Source organism: Bufo gargarizans, chromosome 3 (genome assembly GCF_014858855.1).
Source record: "Bufo gargarizans isolate SCDJY-AF-19 chromosome 3, ASM1485885v1, whole genome shotgun sequence".
Lineage (NCBI taxonomy): Eukaryota > Metazoa > Chordata > Amphibia > Anura > Bufonidae > Bufo > Bufo gargarizans.
This window is the reverse complement of record NC_058082.1, coordinates 384,989,876-385,012,105: the sequence shown is the minus strand read 5'-3', so window position 1 is coordinate 385,012,105 and position 22,230 is coordinate 384,989,876. Positions and strand designations below refer to the sequence as shown.

At 42.8% G+C, this 22,230-nt stretch overlaps 1 protein-coding gene across 1 annotated transcript in view; it reads left to right on the top strand.

Annotated features, from left to right (window-relative positions):
• The window catches only part of LOC122933028 (kinesin-like protein KIF21B), a 330,187-nt gene that overhangs the window by 165,116 nt on the left and 142,841 nt on the right, over positions 1–22,230 (top strand). Inside the window, exon 4 of the mRNA XM_044287762.1 lies at positions 7,958–8,075. Within this exon, the coding sequence (XP_044143697.1) occupies positions 7,958–8,075 (118 nt within the window). The remainder of the gene's footprint in view (positions 1–7,957; positions 8,076–22,230) is intronic.

Sequence of the window (22,230 nt, the reverse complement as noted above, 5' to 3'; positions counted from 1 at the left end):
ATCCGTCCTGAATTACAATGCAAGTCAATGGGGACGGATCCGTTTGACGTTGACACAATATGGTGCCATTTCAAACGGATCCGTCCCCATTGACGTCCCTTTTATACCATCTGATCGGCGTTTTCTCCAATCCGATGGTATATTTTAACTTGAAGCGTCCCCATCACCATGGGAACGCCTCTATGTTAGAATATACTGTCAGATATGAGTTAGATCGTGAAAACTATTTTCCGACAGTATATTCTAACACAGAGGCGTTCCCATGGTGATGGGGACGCTTCTAGTTAGAATATACTACAAACTGTGTACAAGACTACCCCCTGCTGCCTGGCAGCACCCGATCTCTTACAGGGGGCCGTGATCAGCACAATTAACCCCTCAGGTGCCGCACCTGAAGGGGTTAATTGTACTATCATATCCCCCTGTAAGAGATCAGGGCTGCCAGGCAGCAGGGGGCAGACCCCCCCCTCCCAGTTTGAATATCATTGGTGGCCAGTGCGGCCCCCCCCCTCCCTCCCTCTATTGTAATAATAGGTTGGTGGCACAGTGTGCGCCCCCCATCGCCCCCCCTTTCTCCCTCTATTGTAATAATTCGTTGGTGGCACAGTGTGCGTCCCCCGGCCCCCCCCCTCTTCCTCCCTCTATTGTTATAATTAGTTGGTGGCACAGTGTGTGCCCCCCATCGGCCCCCCCTTCCTCCCTCTATTGTAATAATTTGTTGGTGGCACAGTGTGCGCCCCCCATTGGCCCCCCTCCCTCTATAGCATTAACAACATTGGTGGCCAGTGTGCGGCCTCCCATCTCCCCCCCCCCCAGTTGCCATGGTTACTTAGCAATAGTACAATAGTAAAAGATTCATACCTACCTGCGATGTCTGTGTCCGGCCGGGAGCTCCTCCTACTGGTAAGTGACAGGTCTGTGCGGCGCATTGCTGTCACTTACCAGTAGATGGAGCTCCCGGCCGGACACAAACATCGCAGCAGCCAGCAGGTAAGTATGAATCTTCTACTATTGTACTATTGCTAAGTAACCATGGCAACCAGGACTGCTGTAGCGTCCTGGTTGCCATGGTTACCGATCGGAGCCCCAGCGATTAAACTGGGACTCCGATCGGAACTCTGCTGCCACCAATGATCGGGGGGGGGGGGGAGATGGGAGGCCGCACACTGGCCACCAATGTTGTTAATGCCACCAACCTATTATTACAATAGAGGGAGGGAGGGAGGGGGGGGGCGCACTGGCCACCAATGATATTCAAACTGGGGAGACTGTGGCTCATATAGACCCATAGCACTACAAAATCTACTAAATGTAAAAAATATTCACAAGAATTCTGGCCACTCGTCTAAATATGGGTAATCCTATCATTGGTATATCCAGACCAGACAGGATTTATGCCAGGGAAATCCACCACCGAGAATATCAGGTGGGGTTCTCCTTAAATGAGGATTGGGCCCTGACTTCACTAGACACTGCCAAGGCATTCGATTCAATAGAATGGGCCTCCAAAAAGCTTGAAAAAGTCCAGCTTTGCAAAGCAAGGTTAAAAACTTTATTTCAGCGGTTTAAAACTTCCAAAACACAGATAATTTTGTGACGCGTTTCAGACCACTCTCAATATGGGTCTTTCATCATGACATAAAAAAACTCAAAGGATTGCACAATATATGCCCCAACCCACACCTGACTATGCAATCAGGAACTCACGTAACCCAGGCAACCACAGTGCAAGCAAGACAACATGTAATATTTAAAAGTGTAACAAAATGAAAATGTAAACAATAGATAAAATACACTAGATTTATATTACTAGAACAAATAGTTGCTCAAGGCTGGCACATAAATAATACCATAGAAGATATATAGCACATAACCTAATACTGCAAAATAAGATTGTGTCTTTTATTTAATCCCTGCGGGTGACGAGTGCCTAGCTGGAACATCAAGTATGCCTCCCTATTTAACAATTTAATTCAGTGGTCCCCTCCTCTGACAGGAATCCCTACTCTTTCAATGCCCTGCGCCTTCAATTTAGAAGTGTCCCCATCATGACAAACCGCAAAATGCAGACTCTCCGCCGACACATTGCAGCTCTCATGATGGGGCACATCAGAGATGTGTTTGCGTATCCTGGCTTTTATCTGATCGGAAATACATCCCACATATTGCAAAAAGAAATCCATACAAGTAATCAGATAAATGCCATTTTTTTGTGTTGCAGTTAAGGTAAGATTTACTCATGAACTCTTTGCCATTAGCAGTGGATTTGAATCGATCAGTGACCAGCATGTGGTCACAACAAATGCATCTGTCATGACCACACTTAAAGCTTCCTTTGCTGCTGATCCATGTGGGTTTGGGGATAACAGAATCCCAAAACATACTTGGACTTAGTAATTTGCCAAGAGTGGGAGCCTTCCATGCTGCGCATCTAATACCACCCTCTACAATATCTGCCCACTGATTATCATAACTAAGAAGAGGTAGATTTTTTTTTTTTATAATTTTGCAAATTTCACTGAATTGCTCACTATATTGTGTCACAAAAGTAGTAGCACTATTTTTGGTGGAACCTTGGTTATTCCTTTCACGTGAGGCTAGTCTTTCAGGAAAGATCAGCATATTCCTGTCTATATTAGAGACCAGTTTATAATGGTTTAACATCACTTTCCTGGAATGCGTCCTACATGAAAGTCTTTTTAAGATGTTATTAGCTCCAGTGTTAAAGGATTCCTCATCCATGCAATTTCTTTTTGCCCTAATGAGTTCACCCTTAGGGATGTTGTGAATAACATGCACACGACAGTATGCGGCAGGAAATACGATTCTTCATGTGTCTTCATGTGGATGACATGAAGACACATGAAGAATCGTATTTCCTGCCGTGTCTTTCCTATATGTAAGTGTATGGACCATTGACGGATCCACATCTCTCCTCAGGCACAAATCCAAAAACTTTATAGAATCCGGATCATGGTGGACATCAAAAGAAATAGAGTCCACCCATGAATTTAAGTAGTTCGTGAACAGCGGTATGGCCGCCACATCACCAGACCATACAATTAGCAGGTCATCGATGTAATGACCATACCACTCCACACAACCACAAAAATGGTGAGTGTCGATGAGGAGAAAGCTCTTCTCCCACCAGGCCATAAATATATTGGCTATGGAGGGAGATAACTTAGCCCCCATTGACACTTCCGACACCTGTAAATAAAAATCATTATTTGACATAAAAAAGTTATGCCGGAGGAGGAAGTCGACAACTATACCCTTAAATTCCTGCAATTCCTTGGTATAATCACTATATATGTCAAGGAACCAGGATAATGCTTTCAGTGCCAGATCATGGTGGATATTCGTGTACAGTGACACCACATCAGCAGTGATCCATCACCCCATTGAAACTGGGAAAATGCCTGTAACACAGACCTGGAATCAGCTGTTGCAAAAGTGAGTCAACCCACTCCAAAAGCTTTTCCGAAAACGACCCAATGCCTGGCACTATGGGTCTCAATGGGGGAGGAAATGTACCCTTGTGAATCTTCGGCAGGACGTGAAAGACGGAGATTACTGGATGGGCTGCATAGATATCTTTTTTTATTGAAAATGCCCAAATCTATTCCCAATATACTATCAAAATACTGACCAATTCCTCTTGGAAAGGGAGGAGAGGGCTGCCCCTCAGCGCGGCATATACAGAAGTGTTATTTGACATAATCTGAACCTGTGATTTATACACCACACTGTCCAAAACAACAACCGTTCCTCCCTTATCCGCATTTTTTTTATAACCAATGTCATCTCTGTCTCTCAATTCCTGCAATGCCTTTTGTTCCACTGAAGTCATATTCAAATGTTTGATCCAACATTGGAGGGATGGAGGGGATGAAAATCCCTATTACTAGTTATAAAAGAAGGAGATTTGTACATTAATTCAAGGTCATCCGGCTTTGTTCGCATTTCTTGTAGGGAAGCCAGATGCATCAATTCAGTAAAAGTCATGGGTGGCAGAGGACACATTTCTTGAAACCATATAAACTTAATTAATATATATAATTAAAACAAGAAACAAATCAGTGTGGAATAAATAGGCCGTGTTGCTTTATTTGGGGTTTTACCAAGTTATCATACCAATCAACCAAAATACTGAATTAATAAATATCAATAAATAATCCAACCATAAAATATAAATAATTGAATAAATACTTAAATCTCATAAACTTATGGACCATTAAGTCCACCCATCACGAGCTGGGTGACCGATCACCCCCAAACTTACAACACAACATTAAAAATGGGAGGGAGGGTGGGTGGGGCGCTGCTCCTTGAAGGGTGCTCCACTGGAACTGACAGCTGGATATCTGTGCGCTGTCACCTTTATTCACCTGGATTCCCGCTCAAATTGACAGCTGCCAATCAGCTGTTCAGCATTTCCCGCTTTAGAAAACAGCTGGCCAATCCTGACAGCTGATCAGAGCGTCTCGTTACTAGGCAGATCACTAGGGGAACCAGCCAAAACCAGATTCCTGTCAGAAAAACCTAGAATTAAAATAAGACAAAACAAGGGGGAGAGAGGGGGGAGAGAAATACCACCACAACCTTAATTCACCTAAAAGCCATTTTATTGCCTCAAAATAAAGCTCATTGTCCCTGCCACCATGTGTCCCCCAGGCTATACGCTCTGGGGGGGGGGGGGCCTTCATTACATTACACAAAGGTGTACAGAATGGGCCTATCTGATTAGCTGCCTGAAAACGTTTTGGTTTGGGCCACAATTTCTCAAATGGATTACTATACAGCAGCCCGGTCAGTAGGCTATTGATAAATGGAAGGCCATCTGAAAGCTTTCCTCTTCATAGAGGTACGAGACAGTGCTACCCTCTGTCACCACTCTTCTTTGCACTGGCAGTTGAGTCGCTGGCAATTAAGGTGAGGTGCAGCAACAATATAACCGGGGTGACCATGGGAGACAGAGAAGTCCATATAGGAGTATATGCAGATGACATGATTCTATATTTATTGTCACCTGACATTTCAGAAAGGAAGATAAGTATGATATAATCGATAGTCAACACGTCTTTAGTATTAAGCGTATCTAGAAGAGTATAGCGTGCTCATAAAAACAATACCTTTATTATACATTATTGGTAAATGGAGCAGAAAACTGCTCATATAGTGATCAACTTACCAATTTAACAAGTATGTGCATAACCTTACATTTGTCATCTGCTTATTCTCTGCCCAAGCCTCCAATCTATCCAGATCCATCTGTAGCAGTGTACTGTCCATGTTAATTACTTTACACAGTTTAGTGTCATCTGTAAAAGTTGATATTTAATTTTGCAAGCCTTCTACAAGATCATTAATAAATATATTGAAGAGAATAGGGCCCAATACTGACCCCTGTGGTACTCCACTAGTGACCCAATCTGAGGGTGTACCATTAATAACCCCCTTCATTTTTCTATCACTGAGCCAGTTACCTATCCACATACACACATTTTCTCCCAGTCCAAGCATTCTCATTTTATGTACTAACGTATTTTTGGGGGGTACTGTCTTCTTGGGCAGAGAGTGCCTTAGTTGGCTTTAGGAGACTTATTGTCACGGCCATGGTTATGGTCGTGAGTCGTGACTCCTTAACCGCATGCTGTTGCCTGCGGTTTGTTTTTGGTTGTTCAACCACAGGTGAGGGCTGTGTGTGTTGCCTCACATGTGGTTGCCGCGGGCAACAAGTGGTTGGAGATTGTCACAGATAGCAGCCTGAGCTGGTGCTAGGCAGCTTGCGGCATCTTCATACGGTTACACCTAGCTACCTCTTTGTTAGGTGTGTGTGTATGTGTGCACTAGGTTTTATGTTATTGTGTGCACTTCCCCTTTTAGTGGTGTTTTCCCTTCCCTGGTGATGGAAGGGTTAACTCCCATTCTGTGTGTGTGAGACACTGGGTGTGTCTGTGTGGGTGTGGCCACTTAGGCCTAGAAAGCCTCTGTGTTTGGCATGCCTCAGTGGGTTGCTTCAGCCATGCTTAGCTGGAGCAGCCTCCTGTGAATACCATCTTCCAGTAAGGGCCACCCTTCCAGTCATAAAATCCTAACCCCTGATGTTTAGTTTATGTCTGTTACCTTTGGTTTTTATTGCAGCTATGGACGTACTGGTTCCTGTGTGTTTTTATGTGTGTGTGTGCTGTTTGTCTACGTTTGTGCGGACAGCGTTTTCTTAGCACGGGTTCCTGTCAGCAAGGCTGTGGCAGGTTTGTGTGGAACTGTTTGGGTTCACCTGTCATGTTCATAGTTCTGTTCATGTTTCCCTTCTTTCATGCTGCTTGGCCAGTGAGACCCCTGCTCCTCCGTGCCTAGGAGGAGTAGGTTGTCTTACCCTGCTCCTTAGTTCAGGGCCATCCTGAGGGCTTGCAGGGACTATTAGGTTCCAGAGTATGAGCCCTCCTACCACCAGGGTCGGCTCATACGGACAGGAGACAGGGTCAGCGTTAGGGACGCAATAGGAGGTGATCTGCTCCCTAATTCTGGACATCGACTGGACATTTCTGAGCATCGCACGGCTGAGGGTTTTCCCCATCCTCAGCCATGACACTTATAGGCTATGCATGCTTCTCTGGAATTCTGGGAAGAAATGGATGCAAATGAGCTCTTAACAAGCTCTGTCTCTAATGCCACCAGATGTAAGGCAGCTATCCTGTAAGTCAATGTTAGACCCTTGAGACATGACTCCGATATTAAATAAGCCAGCACCTCATCTGCAGACAGCTGTTTTAGGGTGATTGACCCTCATCAGTGCAGACCAGAGAGTACTGGTTTAACTGGGTAAGAGGGCTAAGTAAGGATTTGGGGGTGTCAGAATATTTATGCTGTCTCCGATTGACAGTCTATATTATTTATGTGAATAAATTAGAATCTGTAATAAAGGAGATTCTAATCTATTATCATAAATACCAAGCTAAAACAAGCTTGTGATCTGTGTTGAATTGAAGACAAAACCCAGTTACAAACAAAATATATATATTAATACAATATTAGTGCATAATAATATATAATATAATGTAAAGTGGGTAACGATCAAATACTTATCAATTGACGTATGTATTTCTACCTACAGGGACTCCACATGTTCATGTCCCTCACTTATAGCTTTCCAGAGTGTGGGCTTTAGACAAGACTTTACATAAAGGTAAACCCCTCCCCCTCTCCTTTTTCGTTGGAGCACGCTGCTCCAGAAGGCAGGAAAAACACCTCCCTACTCCTCCCAAAAATCCGTGGAATTTTGGGAAGCAAAAGGCCACAGAAAGCAGCAGTCTCCACTCATTCGCCTCTGTCATAGACCAAAGGATAGCCACAATAGTGAAATACCATCACATAAACGGAATAACAGTATTTATTATACTCACAAAAGTGAATATTATACAAGCAGTATAAAATTGCATACCCCCGACCCGGGTTTCGCTTCGAAAAGCTTCGTCAAGGGCATCTGAGAGATTTATAATGTAATTACCCTCCCCCTGCCCCTACTTTAAACACTCCTCCAACCTTTTAGCCATCTTCTCCGCCAAAACAGCTGGGGCGTTGCCTTTACACCTAGAGGCTCTGCTCTCTCTGCAACTGCTGCATCCCCTCCACTTTAATTGACAGGACCAGGTTTGATGATATTTACACTGCCTGGCCCTGTCAATCAATATGGAGAGGTTTTGGCATTTGCAGAGAGAGCAGAGCCTCTAAGTGTAATGGCAATGCCCCGATGCTGCTAGAGGCTCATTTGTATATAATAAAGCATAATTTTTCTCAGCAATGCAGACACATATGCCTTCAGCTGCCAAGTGCACATGTAACAGGTTAGCAGTTTTATAGGTACAAATCTGCTGACAGATGCCCTTCAAGAAACTGTACTGTACTATATTAAGAAACTAATTTATTGATTTTCCTTCTCACATTCCTGTAGGTTGCAGCTCATGGGGAAACTAGCCGGGCACATGGCACCAATCATGTGCTTAACAGTCAGTAGCACAGCAAATAAACAGGATTTAGTTATTACTGGATCCAAAGATCATTATGTGAAGGTAATTGTTTTTTTTTATATACATTAATAGTTATATACAATACAGTTTGTGTAACAGTAAAAGAAATCCAGCATATGATTCCACAAAGTTCAGTTATAAAATCTGTCTTGCTTTATTTTTATTATAAATGATTTAAAATGCAGAAATGAGTTACAGCATTTCACCTGCATTTGCAGATTTAGTAAGAACCATTTGTGTGCACCAGGCACTACCCTATTTTAGTATAGTTCTGTGGCACCCCATTTTCAAATTATGTACCATTCTGCTTATACAGATCATTCTGGCTACACCTGTATGTGTTTCATACCAGTGTTGCTCTTAGGCAGGGTAGAAACAAGTTGTGAGGCCACCATTGTAAAGAAACAAAGCTATTGCAACTTTACTACATCCTGATCAATGTTAGTTTATTCCCAAAAGAAATGCCAAGACAAATATTCATAGGGTCCTTGTTAATATCCGGTGAGGAGAGGGGGATGATTGCTCCATCCTATCATTGAATGCATCTAAGGCTGTTGACAGGTTGGAGTGGAACTTCCTCTGTAAGATAATTAAAAAAATTAACATAGGTGATAATTTAATTAACTGGATACATTTTTTATATAGTGCTCCAATGGCCAGAATAAATATTAATGGGGAGTGGTCGGAGACATTCAATCTACACTGAGGCACAAGGCAGTGGTGTCCCTTTTCTCTGCTGCTGTTCGCGATTTTCTAGGAGCCAAAGGGTAGCAAGATTAGGGATGATAGTGCGATATGTGGATTTGGTATTGAAGGAGATGGGGACAAACTATGTTTTTATGCCGATAATGTACTGGTCTTTCTTATGATTTTGGCTCTATTTGCAGATTTGAAATAAACTGGGGGAAATGTCTATTTCTACCATTAACGCATCAGATTGCCCAGTGGGTATGCAGATATTAGATTGCACAGACCACTTTGAATATATGGGGATACAAATCTCTGCAAATGTAAATAAATACATCAATTTAAAGGGGTTCTCCAGGAATAAAATTTTTAAAAATACTTAAATATTATTTTATAATAAATGTATTCACAAATACATTTCATTACTTAGAATGGCTTGTTTTGTCTAGGGACTAATCATTAGAAGAAATAAAATGACCGCCGTCCTATCAGTACACACAAAACCTGTCCTAATCACACAGGAGGACAAGTTACTTCACCACAATGAGCCATAGTGCTGCCTCATACTTCTCTCTGCTCTGCTTGTCAGGAATCATGATCCTGAATACAGGTAAATCTCTGTGGGAATGAAGATGATGAGGAGACATGAGAGGGGGGTGAGATGTGGCTAATGAGCAGCAGCATTTGTTTACAGTCTCCATTACCACAGCATACATTGCCACAATCTGTCCTGTCTGTCCTCTCTGTACTCCTGTCTCCTCATGAACTAAATTCCCCAGAGAGTCAGCTAAAGTTCTTATCATCTATATTCAGGATCATAATCCCTGACAAGTAGAGAGGAGGATGAGTCAGCTCTTTACCTCAGTGTTGTAAAGTAACTTGTCCTCATGTGTGATCAGGACAGGTTTTTGTGAACTGATGGGACGGCGGCCATTTTGTTTTTCCTTATGATTGCTCCTCAGACAAAATAAGCCATTATAAATAATGAAAGGTGTGTGAGAATATATTTATAATAAAGTAATATTTAAGTATTTTCATTTTCTTAATTCCCCGAGAACTCGTTTAAATATAACTCCAGTGATAAAAAAAAAGAGGTTAAGGATATGGTTAATGCTTGGCAGAAGCTCCCTCTAACCAAATCAGATAGCATTGCTATTATTAAAATGATTCTGCTTCCTCAACTACTCTATACATTGACGGCATGCCCAATATGGATTGAAGAAGCTACTGAAAACATAATTTGGGGAAGGAAGAGAGTCCATGTTAAAGAACAATGCCTTTGGCTCGCAGAGGAAGTGGGGGGTTCTTTCAGTGATGTTATACTTCAATGGTGTATACGCAAGTAAGACAGAGGTTTTGCAATATTTCTGGAGTCGGGCTATTTGGGGGTTCTCTAAATTGAAAACGTGCGCCATAATTAGTATACTGCAGAAAGCGTCGGTAAACATAAGGAAGTTGTTTAGGAGTATTTGATGCTTTTTATTTCACTCCTTTATGCTATCACGCAAACATAAAAGAGTTTCCTATCCATCCCAGACTAAAAACTTTGGGAAAACAAGGATATATTTTTTATTTCACATTTATTTGTACAGGGTAGAATATTACCTATATATAGCTGGACTGGAGTTTTCAGAGGGGAAGGAAGCAAAGTCCATGTGCTCCTTCTTCATGGGCCTCAAGTACAAGAGCCTGCTCCTCTACTCCCTTTTCACCTATGACTTCAGTCCTAGGTATGGATCCAATTCCATCATTAAGTTTGCAGATGACACCAGGGTGATTGGTCTTATCACTGACAACAATGAGTCTGACTATAGGGAAAAGGTAAAGCACCTAGCTGTGTGGTCTGCTGACAATAACCTGCTCCTGAATACCAGCAAAACAAAAGAGCTCATTGTGGACTTCAGGAAGGAGAAGAGAGACACTCATGATCCACATAAATGGCACAGCTGTTGAACGGGTTTCCAGCTTTAAGTTCCTGGCGACCTACATCTCTGAGAATCTGTCCTGGTCAACCAACATCTCCAGCCTGGTGAAGAAGGCACATCAGTGCCTCTTTTTTTTTAGGACACTGAAGAAAAACCACCTGTCTGCTGACATACTGGGTAACTTCTATCGCTGTGCGATAGAGAGCATCCTGACCAACTTTGTTACAGCCTGGTAGGGGAATTGCTCTGTTGCTGACTGCAAGGCACTGCAGCAGGTGGTGAAAACTGCCCAACGCATCACAGGGACTCCACTTCCTGCTATTGAGGATGTTCACAAGAATAGATGTCTTCGTCGGGCACGCATCATTCTTAGGGACTCCTCTCATCCTGCCAATAAACTCTTCCAGCTCCTTCAGCTTACACTCCTGGCAATCAGTCTCTAACAGCATACAAGGAATCCCCCCAATAACGAGACAAGGCTCAGTGTTGAGGGTCAAGCAGTGGTCTGACGTGCTGGCACACCCCACAACGCATCATGGTTTCCTCCTCTCTGTCCCGGAGACAACCGAGGGCAATCCAATTATCTCTCAGGACAAAGGGAGATCGCCAATACACATGTGGAGACAACAGGACAGACATCACCATTTAAACACACAATGGGACAATGGCACAATGGGATAATAGAAACACACCCAGCATATTCCTCCCAAGCTGACAAGTTACACTTATTATAAATTGTTACAACTTTGTGAGGTTACATTGTCCATACATATAACTTACATCAATTTAAACAGTATAACTTGGGGACAAACCTATCCGAAATTCCCTGGAATAGGTTCAGGGGTTTAAAAGTTAGTATGGGCCATAATCCTGAGGCAAGAGGCGTTTAAACAGGCCTCTCCAAAACCCAGTGGCGAGGTTGGTTTCACCACACATCTCCCCCCCCCCCCAGGGAAGACTAACCAGATACCTGACCTCACGCCGGTCGGTACCTGAGTTAGTCTGGCAGCCCACCCACAACCCAATACTGGACCTGTTGACTTTAGTAGCCTGTCTCGTTCCAGTGAATCCACCAAGATTATATTGGTAGCTGGTACTCCCGGTCTCTGTGTTGCTCCCTGGCTTGGAGTGGAGGTTGCTTTGTGGGCAGGTATCAGCGGTACTCTGCCCTGGTGCCAGCGTTACCACGGAAGAAGCCTGGTTGGAGTCTGGTTGTTGGAGGGGGAAACCGACTGTCTCCCCTTTGGCTAAACAGCCCTGTTGCTGGGGGACAGGACTGACTGTCCCTACCCCCTGTGCTGTAAGTGCAGATACCACGGTCCCATCTGCACTGTTGTGGGGCTTACTGTCTCCCCCTGGTGCGTTAAGCTGCTGCTGGGGAGAGGGGGTAACGAGCTCCTCTCCCATACATACTTCCAGCCGCTGGGGAGGGCGACCGACCGCCTCCGCTCCTAATACAGTGTCCTGCTGCTGGGGAAAGGAGACTGGGCTCTCTATTCCCTGTAGGACACTCTGCCGCTGGGGGACAGGACCGACTGTCTCTGCCCCCTGTAACTCCACCTGCCGCTGGGGAATGGAGAATGGGCTCCCAATTCCCTGTACATCACACGGCCGCTGGGGAATGGAGACTGGGCTCCCAAGTCCCAAAATAATCATGCTGCTGCTGGGGGGCAGGAACAACTACCTCTGCCCCCTGTAACTCAGCCTGCCGCTGGGGAGGGAGGATGTTGCTCTCCTCTCCCTGCATTTCACACTGCCTTCCCGGCATATCACTCTGCTGCTGGGGGGCAGGAACAACTACCTCTGACCCCTGTAACTCAGCCTGCCGCTGGGGAGGGAGGATGCTGATCTCCCCTCCATACATTTCACACTGTCTTCCCGGCATATCACTCTGCTGCTGGGGGGCAGGAACAACTACCTCTGCCCCCTGTAACTCAGCCTGCCGCTGGGGAGGGAGGACGCTGCTCTCCTCTCCCTGCACTTCACACTGCTGCTGGGGAATGGAGACTGGGCTCCCAATTCCCTGCAATTCACACTGCTGCTGGGGAATGGAGACTGGGCTCCCTCTGACCCGCAACTGTAACTTCCGATGGAGGTCCACCCAACGTGGCAGCTGACCGTCACCTTCTGCCTGGTATAGTAGGGTCTTGAACACTAGACTCCTCACGAACTTCACAGATTTTTTAGCTGGATTGGGTCCGAAGAAGTTCAGCCGCAACCACATCATACGGTCAAACAGAGTATCTGTACTCCACTGCTGGTTCCATCCTGGTGCTTTTAGGGTCGCTGTACTGAGACATGTGTTGTCCTTAAGTTGTAAAATCCAAAGAAATGGTGTCTCCTGTAGCTGTCCTTCTGGCTGTAGGAACGATCCCGCGGCTTGCCACCAATTGTAACGGACCGTTTCAGCAAGGGGTTAAAATCCATTTAGGCGATATGCCCCTTTCTGAGAGACAGGCACAGCTACTGCAGAACACCAAACTCCCAAACTGGATACAAAATAGCACTCCAAACTGGAACCTCGTGAATAGCTGCTAGCAGACGAACAGGAAAAGCATACAATCAGCTTACACTCCTGGCAATCAGTCTCTAACAGCATACAAGGAATCCCCCCAATAACGAGACAAGGCTCCGTATTGAGGGTCAAGCAGTGGTCTGACGTGCTGGCACACCCAGCCTGGTTTTTATTACAGTTGTTGCAAATACAGGACAGATACAACACATCCCCACAATGCATCATGGTTTCCTCCTTTCTGTCCCGGAGACAACCGAGGGCAATCCAATTATCTCTCAGGACAAAGATAATCCAATTATCTCAGTATTCTGCCAATACACATGTGAAAACAACAGGACAAACTTCACCATTTAAACACACAATGGGACAATGGCACAATGGGATAATAGAAACACACCCAGCATATTCCTCCCAAGCTGACAAGTTACACTTATTATAAATTGTTACAACTTTGTGAGGTTACATTGTCCATACATATAACTTACATCAATTTAAACAGTATAACTTGGGGACAAACCTATCCGAAATTCCCTGGAATAGGTTCAGGGGTTTAAAAGTTAGTATGGGCCATAATCCTGAGGCAAGAGGCGTTTAAACAGGCCTCTCCAAAACCCAGTGGCGAGGTTGGTTTCACCACAAAAAGGGTGACCCCTATTTAAGCCCTTTACTCTCCCTGTCTTCTCAGCCCATGCAAAGATCTCTATGATAGAAAATTGCATGCCCTCGTGCCTCGACTGTATGACACCTTAACACCCTATAATAGTGAGGGGACACGACCACCAGCTCCCTACACTTAATAAGGAGGGAGTCAGGGTCACCTAGGATCAAGCAAACAGAAAAACACAAATCAATGAACAGACTTATCTGTAGAAGGATCAATTGTAGCATCCAGCATGTACACACTCCAGGAAGTTGTATAAACTGCAAAGTGATGCAGTATGGGAAGGGATTTAAAGGGATGCAATCAGTGCAACTACATGACAGCTTAGAGAGGCTAACGAGATGACAAAACGAAAGCAAAACAAAAGAACCTCAAGCAGGAGGTTCTGAAGAACGTCTGTCAGAGCTTCTCAGATGTCTGGCGGTGACATTCTTGGAGTGAGGGATGTTTACCCCCCTCAATGTTAGAGGCCACCATCACCTTGGTCCTGAAAAAGGGAAAGGATGAAATGGAAATGGGATCTTATAGACCCATTTCCCTACTTAATACAAATTACAAAATATGTGCAAAAGTATTAGCTAACAGGCTCAAGGAGGTAATTACTAAGCTAATCTATCCTGACCAAACGAGATTCATCCTGAAGCGTTCAGCCCAGACCAGTATTCGAAGAGTGATGATGAATATTTATTTGGGAGAAGGGTAAGCGGTCCGCTCCATCCTGTCATTTGACGTTGCTAAGGCCTTTGACAGGGTAGAGTGGAACTTCCTATTGGAGGTAATGGATAAAATGAATTTTGGTTCCATTTTTATTCAATGGACTGGACAGGGTTGCCCCTTTTGTTTTCTATCTTTTTATAGCCTCTCGCATGCAGAGTTAGACAAGATGACCAGATACGAGGGTTTGGAGGGCAAGACAAAATTTGTCTAATGTCCTTATATATTTAAAAGACGGATATCATGCCCTTCCCCATGTTATGGCAATCATTAACAAATTTGGCACACTTTCAGGCTATGAAATGAACTGGTTGAAATCGGCTCTGCTTCCTTTAAACAAGTTGCCCCCAACTAAAGTTTCTGAGGTTAAGTGTCTATCCCTAACAGATTCATTGGATTATCTGGGTGTCAGGATTGGTCCCTCTTTGGTGGATTATACCAAATTGAACATCAACCCACTGATAGATAGAGTTAAAAATAAAATCCGAGTGTGGGAAAAATTGACATTGGGCCAGGCAAATAGGATTGCCTTAATTAAAATGGTATTACTCCCACAGATTTTATATCAAGTTTCCCCCTGTCCAATTTGCATTAAGGCCTCCTCTTTTAAAACATTAGAGACATTTTTTAATAAATTAATTTGGGGCAGAAGTATAAAGCAGCAATATTTCTGGCTAGCTGTGGAGAACGAGGGACTATCTCTACCCTTTGTTTGGGGCCAGATCCAATGGTACTTAAATGGATTAGACAATATATTCCCCCAGCTGATCAGAGATTATAGGGGAAGTCAGCGAGATGTATTTAGTATATTAGAAACCAGTTATCTGGTGCACTCAAATACACGCCTTTATGGTATAATTTTAATCTAAGTGAATTTATTAAGATTAATAACGTTATGTTTTAGGAAAAGTATGGAATTACTAGAATTTCACATCTAGAATATGGGGGAAATATTAGGAGTATAGAGGATATATTTGGTGGCACAGAGGTTAGTTTTTTGTTAAAATATAAATATTATCAGATTAAACACGCTTTTGATAGCACTAGAGACAAAGCTGGCTTTTTAGTTAAATCACATGAGTTTATGGATTGGTGCTATAATGTGAATCAGAATAGGGTGTCTATCTCACAGATTTATAGTAAACTGAGAATAGAAATGGGTAGGACTAATAAGTTCCAAAGTGAAATAAAATGGTTTCAAGATATAGGGAATAATAAGACACTTAATTGGGCATCTATATACAAAAATATTAGGAAAATAACTATCTCTGCGAATCTTAGACTAATCCCGTTTAGAATCCTACATCGGTTATACTATACCCCTTCTTCGCTTTCTAGGTTTTATAACATTGTAGACAAGTCCAGCATATGAAATTAACCCCTAAAAGTAACAATTTTATTGATATACCTTAAAAGGATCCTACTAGGGTCCATTATACATAACAACAAATATATATAAAGACTTAGACGCAACTGATACTCACATCCAGTATCTGATAGTGAATAGTCTGGGGTAAGGGAATAATTATCCCTATAAATACCCCTATCCTATAGCCTCAGCCCAGGGAGGACTCTTGATGGTAGAGGCCCCCTGTCCACGTACCTAGACTGCTACCCCTTCCAATTCCCTATAGGGGTACAGAGAGGGGGTGGCACTAGATTACCCCAGGTTAAGGTAAGGATAATTAATACGTCAATGGATCTAAAAATCAGCTGGATGGAGTGAAAAAAAGACAATACAGACACAATACATAAAGTATAGACAGATACTAAACATATAGTTGGTCCGGGTTGACTCGATAGTCAAACACCTTGGCTACCAGGTGGTAGACATCCACCTTGGCCACCTCGCTACCTAGTGGTGGACAACCACTTTGGTTGCCTCACAATCACTTTGGTTACCTCAACGCGTTTCCCACCTATACCGTGCTAGGGGTTCATCAGGAGGTGTAATCGAATTATTGGTCTATACAGATAGGATGCAACTAGATAAATACTGGCATAAAGCCAGGTCGCATACGAAAAGTGCTTTAAAGATAGGTGCCGGAATAAAGCCAGCTCACATATACGCCTTGAGATAATCACTTTAATTTATAGATACAAGGGGATGGAGTCAGGTAAAGGGATGTGCATAATAGCACCATTTCAAGCCATTCATATACATATTTAGTCACATGTGCCTGTGTTGGGCTCCTTCAATTAGCAGGTATTGTATTCCACATCAGTTCAGATGTTGGAGAGACTCATCAAGATATTGATTCTGTTGTCCCACTATTATATGGTCTTGATAAGAACCGCAATGTTGGAGTCCTTCCCTTTGCTCCTTTTCCCCCTGGTAGGCAAAAAAAAAAACCTCTACACTCCTCCTCCCCTCCATTCTTCCCAATGACCATGATCATGACTGTCATTCATTCTCAACATTCACGGTATGTTCACATTGGTTACTGCTATATTTGGGACATTGTCATAGCATAAGTCTCTGTTATAGTACATACACTTATAGTATGCACACTTAGGCTACTTTCACACTTGCGGCAGAGTGATCCGGCAAGCAGTTCCGTCACCGGATCTGCATGCAAACGGACAGCATTTGTAGACGGATCCGGATGCGGATCCGTCTCACAAATGCATTGCAAAAATGGATCAATATCTCCGTTTGTCATACAGAGAAACGGATCAGTTTCTATTCTTTTTCACATTTTTACCGGTCTGCGCCCACGCCCACGGATATGGCATTGCGGTATTTTTATTGCCAGATCCGAAACTAATACATTTCAATGTAAATTAATGCTGGATCCGGCATTCCGGCAACTGATCCGAAATTTTGGAATGAGATGCTGCGGTATTTCCTCCGTCCAAAACGCCTTTCAATGACTGAACTGATGACATCCTAATACATCCTGAACGGATTTCTATCCATTCAGAATGCATGGGGATAATACTGATCAGTTTTTTTTCCAGTATTGAGCCCCTATGACGGAACTCAGTGCCGGAAAAGAAAAATGCTAGTGTGAAAGTACCTTTACACTGTTCACTATTATAATCTGTTCATAGCCCTACTCTTCCACTTCTGGAGCTATATTCATAGCATTCTGCAGATCTGTTTACTATACATCTGTAAATTTGTTCATAGTACATCTGTATATGTGCCGTCTGTATAGCAATATACAAACAGTTCATCTGTATATATGTATACATCAGCACTTTTGCATATCTGTATATATGTATACATGAGTACATCTGTATATTTGTCCATAGTACATCTGTATATTTGCTCTCTATATAGCAGTATAAACACCTGTATACTTCATTTAGGCTACTTTCACACTTGCGGCAGTGTGATCCGGCGGGCAGTTCCGTCGTCGGAACTGGCCGCCGGATCCGCCGATCTGCTGCTGACTGAAAGCATTTGTGAGACGGATCCGGATGCGGATCCGTCTCACAAATGCATTGCAAGGACGGATCCGTCTCTCCGCTTGTCATGCGGACCGACGGATCAGTCTTGTAAATTTTTCTCATTTTTACCGATCTGCGCATGCGCATGCCGGAACGACGGATCCGGCATTCCGGTATTGTGAATGCCGGATCCGGCGCTAATACATTCCTATGGGAAAAAATGCCGGATCTGGCGTTCAGGCATGTCTTCAGTTTTTTTCGCCGGAGAGAAAACCGTAGCATGCTACGGTTTTTTCTTTTGCCTGATCAGTCAAAACGACTGAACTGAAGACATCCTGATGCAAACTGAACGGATTACTCTCCATTCAGAATGCATGGGGATAAAACTGATCAGTTCTTTTCCGGTATAGAGCCCCTGTGACGGAACTCTATGCCGGAAAAGAAAAACGCTAGTGTGAAAGTACCCTTATCTGTACATAATCTGTACATAACTATTCCTACTTTCTACACTATCCTTATTTGTATATAACTTGTTTTTTATTGCACTTGCTACTCTTTGCACTTCTGTCTGGATGCAAACTGTATTTCGTTACCCTGTATTATACATGTGTAATGACAATAAAGTTGAATCAAATCAAATCAAAATCTAAATTAACACTACCAGATTTGCAACCACTAGGAGGTGCAGAAGCTATGATAAAATTTCAGTACACAGATATTACACGCACCAAGGATAAATCTTTGTGTTTTATAAAAGACCACAAATGTATTGAGTATTGTTATGAGCATATAGGAAAAGTTGTAACACTTTCACAAATGTTGCAGAAAATGACAAAAGGATTGGGAAATATGACTAGTTTTAAAAGTGATAAGAAATGGGAAAGGGATATAGGAGTGGACAACAGTGGTGGAAAACTTATAGAACTATAAGAGAAGCATCAGTTTTAAATAACCACAGATTAAAGGGGTTGTCCAGGATTTTAATATTGATTACCTATCTTCAGGAATCCGACAACTGCCACCCCCACCGATCATCTGTCTGAGGAGACGGCACGCGCAGTGTCAGATTAGGAGATGGGAAACAATCTGGTCTGTCACTGGGATACTAGAGTAAATTGGTCTCCCTTACGGCAAAGACCAGTGATGAGCATGAGTAAGTGCACTCCTCAATATTTAAAGTATCCGTGATGTTTTCCAGGCAGGTTTAAAAAAAAAAAAAAAAACATGCCAATTTCAGACCACAATCACAGGACTCTTTTATCATCTAGTCCTGCAATTGTGGTGTCTTTTAATATTTTTTTTTAAACCTACCTGGAGGGCATTGCAGATAATTGAGTATTGAGGAGTGGACTTTCGCAAGATCATCACTGTTTTTCGCTGTAAGGCCTCTTGCAGACGAAAACATTTATTTTCCTGTTTTTTTTAGCATTCCGTATACGGAACCGTTCATTTCAATAGCTCCGTATGCATTCCGTTTCCGTATTTCAGTTCCGTTCAAAGATAGAACAAGTCCTATTTTTGCTTGCAAATCACGTTCCATTTAAGCCAATGGGGCTGTAAAAAAAAACTGAACGGATATGGAATGCATCCGTATGTCTTCCCTATCTGTTCCGTTTTTGCGGAACCACCTGTTGAAAATTTTCTGCCCAGCCCAATTTTTCTATGTTTAAGTATCTCAGAGAAAGTGTGGTAATTAAAAGCTACCTTTATTATAAATCATAGATGGGTAAATGAGCAAATATTGCCCCAGTGATAAGAAATATCAGGGGAGACTCCCACCAAAATGAAAAAAGAAGCAAACATAGGAAGATAAAAAATTGTATAAGAATCAGGAGAGGGGGATAAGGGGAAACTATCCCTGTAACACCCTAAATGGTCCTATGCCCAGGGACACCCCCTGATGGTAGAGGTTCACTGTCCTCGTACCTAAACCTGATCCTTACCCTATTTTGACCCTACATCAATGTATAATAATAATAAATACGATACATATCGGATGGGGCACAGATGGCCCCTAGTAGGTATGAAAGAGAAAAAAATACAAAATGATATAAGAATGGAAAAAGACCCCAACATAAGGCAGAAAAGAAATATAGAAAAATTGTAGAGAAGAACAAACTAATGGATAGAGAAGATATGGGAACGATACTTAGCTCACAGGACACTTGCAACCTTTTATGGTCTCCCTAAAGTTCATAAAGGACTACACCCCCTTAAGGGTCGCCCCATCGTCTCTGGAGTTGATTCCCTAGATCACCATTGTGGGATTTATCTTGATAAAGTTCTGAGAGATTTTGTGTCATCCCTACCATCTTTAACGAGAGACACAATGGATTTTTTGCGTAAGATTTAAACCATCTCAGTTGATTCCATCTGCTTTCTAGCGAGTATCGACATGGAATCTCTATACACTTTAATACCCCATGATAAAGGTTTAGCTGCAACTTCATATTACCTTAAGTTTAGAGGCATTCAGTTTCGCAATCATAATCAGTTTATCCAGTGTCTTCTTGAATACTGATCACTCATAATTTATTTTTATTTTTAATGGATCTTTCTACCACCAGCTCAGGGAGACAGCTATGGGGAGCTCATGTGCCCCCACTTATGCTAATCTCCTCCTGGCTGGTGGGAAGATAAACATGTGTTCCCAGACCATCAAATCTGGTGGAGTAATAATATTCTATTCTGGAGCCATTATATTGATGATATAATAAGATTAATTGAAACCATCAATGATAATAATGTCGGCCTAAATCTGAAATTCAGACTGAATGTATCACGTTTCTGGATGTGGAGGTTAAGAAATGTGGTGTGTTTTTCAAACCCACCGCCACCAATAACATCCTCCATTGGAGCAGTTATCACCCCCCTGGAGTTAAAATAGGAATCCATAAGCAACAATACTTACGTATGCGCAGGAATTGCTCCAAAAAAGAACATTTTCATCTAGAATCCAGAAAATTACACAATACACTACTTCAGAGGGGATACCCGCGACCTATTCGAAGGGATCCCTTTCAGCTAGCGGAACAAAGAAACAGTAATGACCTCCTAGTGCCTAGAATGAGAGTTAATAAAGAAGGCAATTTGATCTGTCTGATTTCCACATTTGATGTAGCTAATAGAGAAATAAGAAACATTTTAAGACCTATTGGCCCATCTTACCTATGGATCCAGACCTCTCGAAGGCTGTTTCTCCCTTCCCACGGATTACCTATTGTAAGGGTAGGAGCTTACAAGATCGCTTGTGCATAGCCATTACACCGGACCAAAAAGAGAGGCCATCTAGCTTGATAGAAAACCTTTGGGGTTCTTGAAACGTTGAACTTGTAAGGCTTGTAGCTTTATTTGCACTAAAAAAAAACGTAACTTGCTCAGTCACCAGTTGTACTTACTCAATTAGGGATTTAATTAACTGCAAAATGAAGGGTGTTATCTACATCTGCCAATGTACATGCCCCAGGGATTACATTGGTAAAGCATATTGGGAATTCAGACGTCGGGTTTGCGAACACATTAATGATATTATCAAACTTAATAATACACCTGTTGCCAATCACGTTAATGAATACCATAATGGTGACCTCCAATCTATTAGGTTTTCTGCACTTGAGGCTGTCCCTTTGCCCCCTAGGAAGGGCGACTGGGATTGAAAGATTCTCAAGAGGGAGACTGAATGGATTTATTGCTTTCTCTCCCAGTCGCCCGGGGACTTAAATGAAAGATTGACTTTTACTTGCTTTATCTGATATGTCGACTATCCTGATGCCTTCTTGTCTCTTTGATAATGTTGCTCCGCCTCTGATATCATGTAGTGCCCTTATCTGGACCTTTTGGTGCGAGAAGCACCTTCCTTCGGTGACATACATCTGTCATCGTATCTTGGATACTGTTATTTTGGGTTTCTCATTATCCTTTGAGTTAACCCCTTTCTTTTATCCTTGTTTATACTTAAGATTATTTGCTATCTCCCTCTAAAACTTAGTTGCTAGTGAATTCTGCATATTTGTCTTCAATGCTTTCGTATATGCGCCTCCAGCACTTTTTATTTGCCTTTGCACTTTGTATTAATGGCTTGGGGTGTGTGCATTCCACACGTGCATTCCATTTGCCAGAAGTCACGTGCTGCACTCCATCCTCGCGTTCCATCTTGCCGGAAGTAACTTTCTCGGTGTGCGGAAGTTCCACGTGTTTCCTAGCGCTTAAATTCTGAGCGCTGTTGTCCACTCACTAGCCGCATCATCTCCTTATCCATCGGACATACGTTGTGTTTTCCCCTACCAGCAAGTATGGTCA